This window comes from Musca autumnalis, unplaced genomic scaffold (assembly GCF_047663935.1).
Source record: "Musca autumnalis isolate F117 unplaced genomic scaffold, ASM4766393v1 scaffold_193, whole genome shotgun sequence".
Taxonomy (NCBI): domain Eukaryota; kingdom Metazoa; phylum Arthropoda; class Insecta; order Diptera; family Muscidae; genus Musca; species Musca autumnalis.
In genome coordinates, this window is record NW_027411748.1 from 1 (window position 1) to 9512 (window position 9512).

General features: G+C 39.2%; 1 protein-coding gene across 1 annotated transcript; it reads right to left on the reverse strand.

Annotated features, from left to right (window-relative positions):
* Positions 1–20: 20 nt before the first annotated feature.
* On the reverse strand, positions 21–9233 carry LOC141391885 (very long chain fatty acid elongase 7-like). The gene is made up of 5 exons (XM_073964573.1): positions 8894–9233; positions 8641–8831; positions 6263–6406; positions 6081–6186; positions 21–343 (listed from the first exon to the last, which is right to left on the reverse strand). Exons 1-5 carry the CDS (start codon positions 8952–8954, stop codon positions 33–35), a joined length of 813 nt encoding a protein of 270 aa, XP_073820674.1. The 5' UTR covers positions 8955–9233; the 3' UTR covers positions 21–32.
* Between the last annotated feature and the right edge of the window lie 279 nt (positions 9234–9512).

Below are 9512 nucleotides of genomic sequence, written 5' to 3' on the forward strand. Positions count from 1 at the left end.
TTTGTAAAAGACAGTTTCAATTTCAGTTCCATTCAATTCTTTTTTATTTTTCTCGACTTAGTAATGTACTCCTTATAATAAAAATTACAAAACATCATAGTCATAAATAGATTTTGCACAAAAAGTGCACTTAACCATCCATAGGACATACCGCAGGTATTATAGCACAGTGCTAGGCCAAACTTAATGGAATAGTAAAGGAATTGTATTATCTGAATTTCGGTAAGGCGTGGCTTCCAAATGTCCAATGGAATTTTTGTTTCCATCGCAGACAGCAAATAATAGGTGTACATTAAGAAGTGGACAAAGGAATTGACATGACCGATTGAAGTGTAGACTGAACCTAAAATGAAAGGAAATTTATTAGTAACAATTAAAATCGGAGAGATGAAGAATTTCGATAAATGGAAGTGTTTTGGTAAGGCCCCCATATAACGCTAAGCACAGCTTTAACCACCATTTTACATTTAATTTGTCATTTCCAGTTCTTCTATGGGCTGGAAATATCCCCATTAAATTAATTGACAAAGGTCTTCTTTTCTCCGGGAAGGTCCACACAAGTTTAAACAAATTCGAGAAAATCCCAAATAAGTATTTTTGGTAAATACTAACGTATTCGATCGGACCAGATAAAAGTCGAAATGTAGTATAAATGTGATGTTGAATAAGCCTTGAAAGGATAACAATGGCAGCATCAACTAGCAAAAGGAAGCATAACCCAACAGGTTCTCCGTGGTTCTCTAGAATGAAGTAAAGTTGAGTGAGCTCAAATTGAAATATGACAAATCTCTAGCAATCGCGAAAGCCTTTGAAGATTGTAGTTCGACTGTGATAAATGTTCGAAGAGAAACATCACACCACGTCCAAGCTGCCAGCGCCAATTGTTGGCTCGTGTTCTTTGCGTTGTCAGAAGATGAGCCGCATGAGTCGAGAAGGATTTGATAAGCAATTATGTTAAATTGAAAGCAGCGTTTAGCAATAGAAAACTGAGATTTAAGAAACATGCGGCTGCAGAGGCTACATGACGCTTCTCTTGCGTCAGGTTCTTCTCTTGGTTCAGGAATCGATTTTCCTGGCCAAAACCCCAATTTGTTGTCGTCTATGTGGGATTCAATAGTTAACATATTAAAACTAAGGAAACCAAACATTAGGTAAAAATATTGCAAGGTGTGGGCGTGGCGTGCTTCTAAAGCTTTGGATTTGCAATTTGGTATAGTAGTTTCTATTACTCCTAGGATGTTTGGTATTGCAAATGGGCTATGTCGGTCCACGTTTTGATATAGTCCCATAGAACCATACCACCCGATTTTCGGTATTTTGAAGTTTTTAGCCTTATTATCACACCATCATGGCTGAAATTTGTTACTTTGTCATCGTTGAGGTTTTAAAAATTTTCTCCCAGAAATTTGTCGCTATAGGACCACGCCTTCATACAGCCCGCATAGAACGAAACCTCCAGATTTTCGGTATTTTGAAGGTTGTGGCCACAATAATCCAAAAAAATGGCTGAAATTTGATAATTGGCCTTCATTTGGGGTATATGAAATTTGTCGGTATAGGTCCACGCCTTCATATAGCCCGTATGGAACGGTACCTCCCGATTTTCGGTATTTTGAAGGTTATGGCTGCAGCAACCCACCGAAGTGGCTGGAATTCGGTATTAAGTCTTTGTTGGAGGTAAAAGCCTTTCTGGCTGAAAGTCGTCAGTATAGGTCGACGTTTCGACATAGACCCCATAGAACGGTACCTCCAGATTTTTGTAATTCTAAAGGTTGTGACGTCAATATCCCAGCGAAAGACTGAAATTTGTTATTTAGTCTTCCATGGGGTTATAAAATATTCCAGACGGGAATTATCAGTATAGGTCTGCGGGTTCCTATATCCCCTATAGAAACGTACCTCTTGATATTCGGTATTTTGAAGGTTTTTCCGCTAAAAAATTTGTAGGTGTAGGTCGACGTTTTATCGAACTTGTTGAAATTTGGTATTTAGTCTTCTTCCTAAACAAAAGGAAATTAATTGTTAGCTTAAGGCCTCAGTAGCCAGACCTATTTCCTTATATTTGTAATTTACTTATAAATATAAATGTTAATAAATAAATAAAATAAATAAGGAAAATAATTGTTCCGTGGTGTCATCTGGGGAGCTGCCTTTAACGCCCGTTAAAGGTAGTGAGCTAACATGTGCCGCGCGTTCACCCATAAGAACGATAACAACTTGGGTTGGACGTTGGGCTAGTAACTCACTCCGTCAAAACAGCTAACTATGAAAAAACAAAGAAAGAGAAGAAAAACAAACCCCTCTAAACTTGACGACCCCCGCAAACGTATTAAGGACCATGATCTGCGAATCTGCACCTGGAATGTCAGGACTCTTTACAAATTAGGTGCAGTTTACGCATTGACGGATGTACTTGACAAGTACAATGCTGATATTATCACCTTACAGGAAGTGCGATGGAATCGGGGAGACGTAAAGATCACAAACGATTACGCAATGTATTATAGCTGCCATGAAACGAAGCATGAGCTAGGTGTTGGATTCATGGTAAACCGTAGGCTTAAAAATCTTGTAACCAGTTTTACTCCCGTTGATGAGAGAATTGCCACAATCTGTATAAAAGCAAAGTTTTTTTAATATCAGTCTCATCTGCGCCTAGAGCAGCGTCAGGCAACCCATACCAACGCACATTGCGTTGTTTGCATTAGTATTAGAGACATAACTGCTTAATAGTCATTTCGCTAAGGGGACGCATACACAAAACACAAAAGAAGCGACACAGAACCTTCTTCACTGCCTGCTCAACTGAGACTAAATGGTTTTGTTCTCTCCACATGTTGTATACGTGAATAAATGTACGCTCCCAAAGAGCGTGCGTGCACCCTTTGCCTGATGCTGGCCTAGAGAGAGTATGTGACCGCTGCCCTGGCCATGACATTAAGATTGTTCTAGGAGATTTTAATGCTAAAATTGGAAGAGAAAATATATTCGGTCCCACAGTCAGTAAATTCAGCCTTCATGAGGTAACATCCGAAAACGGAATGAGGCTGATTGATTTTTCAGCGGCAAAGAACATGGTAGTGAGCAGCACCAGATTCCCACACCTCGACATACACAAGGCTACGTGGATATCCCCGGATGGGAAAACAAAAAATCAGATTGATCATGTTGCGATAGATGGAAGGTACTCGTCCAGTGTGTTAGATGTCCGATCGATTCGAGGTGGGAACGTCGATTCGGACCATTTCCTTATAGCATCCAAGGTACGCACTCGTCTTAATGTTGCGGCAAAAGTGCGATCTAACACAGGACGGAAGCTGGATGTCGAGAAGCTGCAAACACAACAGATAGCACAAGCCTACTCCGCTCAACTGACTCGCATGGTGGAAATCAGCACTCCTTGTCCCGATAATGTATAAGCACGTTGGCAAAGAATAGCCTACTCCCCAAAAACCTCCACCTAAAAATTTATGGTACGATCAGGAGTGTCGTAAAGCTACAGAAGAAAAGAACGCGGCATATAGAGCAACACTGCATTCAGTAGAAACACGAAGAACTAAAGAAACTTATCGGGAGAAGAGGAGAGAGCGTGAGCGTGAGAAACTCGAGATGTTCAGGAGTCTGAATGAAGTCCGAAAATTTTACCAGAGTGTAAAACACCAGACTAACGGATATGGTGCAGGCACATTCTCCTGCAAAGATGACCAAGAGAATCTGGTAACTGATACAGATAGCGTACTGAGGATCTGGAAGGAACACTTTATGAAGCTTTTGGTATCGAATATAGATGGAGATGAAGATACCCCAGAACCAATCGTTAATGACAATGTTGAATGTCTACCACCTAGCCAAAGCGAGGTAAGACAGCCATTAATCGGCTGAAAAACAATAAGGCAGCAGGAGCTGATGGACTTCCCGCCGAATTGTTCAAGAAATGCTGGTAAGGAGTATGCATCAGCTAATTTGCGAAATTTGGCAGTAAGAAAGCATACCCAACGAATGGAACTTCAGCCTACTATGTCCCGTATATAAAAAAGGAGACAAAACGGTTTGTGCAAATTACAGAGGTATAAGTCTCCTTCCCATCGCATATAAAGTGTTGTCGAGCACACTGTGTAAACGGTTAAAACCCATGGTCAGTGAAATAATCGGGTAATACCAATGCGGTTTTAGACCTGGTAAGTCGACAATTGATCAAATCTTCACACTGCGCCAAATATTCGAAAAAGACAGATCGACACATACCACCTATTCGTCGACTATAAGGCCGCGTTCTACAGCCCAATTAGAGCAAAGGTGTTTCAAGCCATGTCTGAGTTGGGCATCCCTGCAAAACTAATTCGATTATCCAGGATGAAATTGGCTGACACAAGATCAGCGGTTAAAATAGGAAAGAACCTCTACGAGGCTTTCAACACAAAACGAGGTTCCAGACAAGGTGACAGTCTATAGTGTGACCTATTTAATATCCTACTGGAAAAGGTCATACGAGATGCGAACATATATACGGCCAGAGACATAATCAGAACGATATACAATAAAGATGTAATGTTGCTTGCATACGCAGATAACATAGACATAATAGGTAGATCAGCGCGAGCCGTAACAGCCACCTTTGCAACGGCGATAAGATGAAGTTTATGCTATCAACATCAAGTCGTCCAGTAGACTCGGACCAACTGTGGATGTTGATAGTTATAAATTTAAGATAGTAAATGACTCTATCTACCTCGGCACCGTCATAAATAAAACCAACAATATAAGCCTTGAAATAAAGAGAAGAATAATATTGGCCAACAGATGCTACTTTGGTCTAAATAAACAGTTTAAAAGCAAAACTACCTCTCGTCAAACAAAACTTACACTTTACCGGACACTGACACTACCCGTTCTTATGTATGAATCTGAAGCATGGGTAGTTGCGAAAGCAGATGAGGCATAACTTGGTGTGTTTGAGAGAAAAATTCTTCGAAAGATTTATGGACCAATATGCGTTGGACCGACGTCGTATGAACCACGAGCTATACCAGCCGACCGACATCGATATAGTAAAACGTATCGAACTACAACGATTGCGTTGGATTGGCCATGTCAGCAGGATGGATAAAGATGCCCCCGCCAAAAAGGCATTTGAATACGAGCCACTCGATGGTATACGCCCCATGTGAAGGCCCAAAACTCCGATGGAAAGACCAAGTTGAAGAAGATATCACAAAATATGGCGTCCAAAATTGGAGAAGTAAGGCAAAAGATCGGTGCGTTTGGAAATCAATTCTTAGTTCGGCTTATGGAACAAGACGTTCTGTTTAGTATAAAAGCCATCTAAGTAAGTAAGTAATTGTTGCGTTTTACTTCAATACAACTCTTGATGGAGGGAATTAAAAGTACGGCCTGGCCGAACTTAACGCCGCTTTTGCTTGTTCGATTTAATTTTTGATCTAAATTTTAATCATGGTAATATTTCTTCCAGACTAGAACAGATTCGGAGCTGTACTACCTCAGAAAACTCCATCAGGTAACGCCCATACAAGGTTTTTCGTTTTGAAAAGTTTTTGCAGCAGGTTGACTTTCGAAAATACTTCTACACTACCTGTTTTTGTGGCCCCGAAGCTTTAAAAGCTCCATGCCGGCAACAACTGAAATGACTGTTCAGCACGAATAGAGTAACTGATTTGCCCTTCGGGTACCTCTCTCACAAATGTTTAAAATGTTCGCTTAAGTTCTGGTTAGGATGGCTAACAAGTCCATACTTGCTGACGTAATGACCCAAAAACTCTAAAAAATCCTAAAAATGGTTGGTTGGCACCCTAACTGTCGAAAGGAGAGACTGTCATTGGTCGAACCCTTGCCGAACTTAATATTTTTCTCAAAAATTAATAAAGTTCGAAGATGGATCTTATCGTTTAAGTTCGAGGACGGTTTTCATTTTTTTTTCAACTAAGGTAATCCTTGTGTTCCTGTTTCTAGCGGAATAAGGTTTTTCGTGGACAAGTAGGTACTTCTTGACGTAATGATCTATTATCTTTAAATTTTCACATGTCAACGCGGAATATAATAAATCTAATAATTTTTATACTTACCAAAAAATTTCATATGATATAGAAAACTGGCCCATATCATCATTCCATGATGATAAACATGTAGAAATGAGATTTGCTTATTTTTCTTTCGCATTACGTAAAATATCTGTAATTATATATATATGTATGTATATCAATAAGAAGATATTAATATATCTAATAATTAAGTGGAAGATACCTACTGTGTCTAATATATCGAATATTTTACTCATATAACATGTATGGGTGACATGGAGAAGGTTCATCGTTTCTGGCGACACATCGTTCTTTTCGATTTTCATACAAAACCAATTATAATTGGGATTTCGAATATAATGCCGCATGAACTGCAAAAAAACGAAGATGCTGATTTTTAATTTAGAAGAAATAAGACATTACATTATTATTATTGATCTTGATTTCCCATGAACATGTTTAAAAGCATTGAGCTACACATAATGTATGTACGCACAAGAGAGATCACGTTCTCCTGGGGAACGTTCCTCTATCAGTACCACCCACCCGGCGCCATTTTGGTTCACAAGCCATTGAAAAGTCTACAATCCTGGGGAACGTTCCTCTATCAGTACCACCCACCCGGCGCCATTTTGGTTCACAAGCCATTGAAAAGTCTACAAACCAGTAGCACGGGCTTTTGTTTTAAATCATACCTGAGCAAATACCACAACTAGTGAGTATAGAGAGCAGTTACTACAACGGCCAGAGATTTACAGCGCTGGTCGAGCAAATTCATAACTCCACATTTTGCACGGTGTACAGACATCAATGACTCAGGTCACTTTCATATCATCATCCACGTTAACAGACCACCCGACTTTATATCCTCTGAGCACCGTAATTTTCTGAATCGCGGAAAAGCGGATCCTTCATATCCTCTAGAAACTAAGATAATATTATAATAATATTGGAAGGAAGATAGAAAATCTGCTACTTTCAACGAAGTGACAGTGACCGTCAATATGTTATTCATATTCTCTCATCTGAGGAATATGAAAATTTCCGCCGCCTTATCTACTAAACCATTATTCAATTGAAATGAGGCCCTCGCTGAAGATATTGGTCTTGATTCCGACCACTAACTATCCCAATATGTTGGGTGTAATGTTCGAGAGCCTGTTTAAGTCGTCCGCTCAAGCCACTGCTCTATGCGATAAGATCAGCAGTATGAAGAAGGTCCTCAAGTCGCGGGCCGGTATATGCAAATTGAAGTGGAAGTATATAATATTAAGGACTGCAACAGGGTACATCGATGCAGTACCTGCATGGGCGTTATCGCCGGGGGCATGCCAGCCACAATCTTGCGATCTACCAAACCTGGCTTTAGCTCAGTCAAAGCTGAAGTATTGGTATTGGACCTTAATTGACAGCACTATACCCAACACATGCTCTGCATGTGGAATGGAAAAAGTACAATACACTGACCACTCACCAGACATACACATACATTAGGCCGGGGCGATTTGTATGGAAGGAAAAAAGTGATAGTGGGCGCCTGGAGTATCTGATTCTTGGGATTGTACTGAGCAAAAAAGTCCACTATACCATATGTCTACGGTGAAAATCGAGCCCCCGGATTTTGACTTGGAATTTTTTTCAAGGATATTTTGGCCAAACCATATCTCAGAAACTTGACCTATCCTGAAAATTTCCTTTTGCGTTCTTGATACACTCACCAAGGGCTTTCGTCTCCAAAAGGAAATTTCCACCAACTGACTTTGAGTCAAATTTTGTAGCACAGTGTAATTTATCGATATTTTCCGAAAAATGTGCACATTCTCGGGGCCATAACTGCCTGAAGGAGCGTTCCAATGCTTTTGCTGTGTACCAGAGATTTCTTAATTATTGTCTTGGTTACAATTTTTGTCTTTGTGTTGGATCGAAAATCTCAGTGCTTTGTCTGTTACATATATGCCAAAATATCCAAAAAACCTTGAAAAAAACTTTAAGTCAAAATCCGGGGGCTCAATTTTCACCGTAGACATATGGTCTAGTTGACTGTTTTGCTCAGTACTATCCTAATAATCAGAAAATTCAGGCGCCCGTGGTGTTGTCTTGCTACAACAACAGCAAACTTGTGGTTCTGTAAAATAGGAGAGTACATTAAGTACGATGTTTTCGGCTTCAAGCAGTTTTCCCATCATAAATTATGGACCTAGGTCCACGTTTTTTGATGGCCTCAATATAACGGTTCCGCTCCAGTTTTTTAATCCACGTTTCCGGCCTAAAGTGGATGTAATTTGGCATTTAGTGTTCTTATTGCTCCGAAAACTTCTCTACCAAAAATACAAAGGTCCACTGCCTGATTTCTGGTATTCTGTAGTTGTTATCCATGTTTGGATGTAGAAGGGGTCAAACAATTTTGGATATATGTGGATCCACGTTTTGGAATAGCTCTCTTAAACAGCTTAAACAGTACCGCCCAATTTCTGGTTTTTTTATGATTTTATCAACTTTTGCTTCCCGAATTAGATTAATTTGCCATTCAGGGATCCAAGTCAAAAATTGAACAAGACCAATTTTTTTAATAGCAAATTCCATCGAGTCTTTATCACCAACTTACCCCAATAAAAATATAGGCGTTTAACAGAATCTGGATCAAGTTATAGATTTGTATTAACCATTTTATATTGAATGGCCTTCGTTTGGCCATTAAGTTGGGACCAATTTTCGTAACAAATGCTACATATCCGACCAAAAGTAATACTACATTTAGATAACTATTGACGAATGGCAAATGTCGCATACGATCATCTGTAATGACATAATCAAATCATGTTTCAACACACGCTTTCAATTGCATATCCATTATTTACCACTTCCGGCAATTTCCCAATGTGATTTAAATTCGCGATAGATAATATTTAAAAGCAACATTTTTGTGGCGGGAACAATAAAATATTGGAAATTATTAGTTTTTGAATGTAATTTCAACTAAACAACAACACTGCACGGCACCGCACTGTTTTGTGTCACCTCTTCAACTGAGTGTCCGCAGAATGGAATAATTATTTTCCTATTGTTTTCGTTAGTCCAAGAACTTGCTAATGGTGAAATGCAACAATACTGTAAAATGCAATAGAATAAAAAACAAAAGAAGTACACATCCACACGAGTACTAGATTGTCAATATCAGAACGAACGAAGTCAATGACTACAAAAATCGTGGCATTCAAAGTTCATGGAAAAATGTTCAATTACAAAGAAGTTCTCCTTGACCACACATTTGGAAATATGTGTGCAAATATTGAGACCTAATTAAATAAGACTTAATTGAAAATTAAATAATAATACAATAAATTATTCAAATTGTAGCAAAATTGCAGTCAATGTCCCGAGACCGGGGGGTATGGTTTAAAAATTAATTTGCGAATGAAAAGAAATCCCAATTGTTACTTAGTCGTACTAAAACGTGGACCTATGATGTCTGATTTT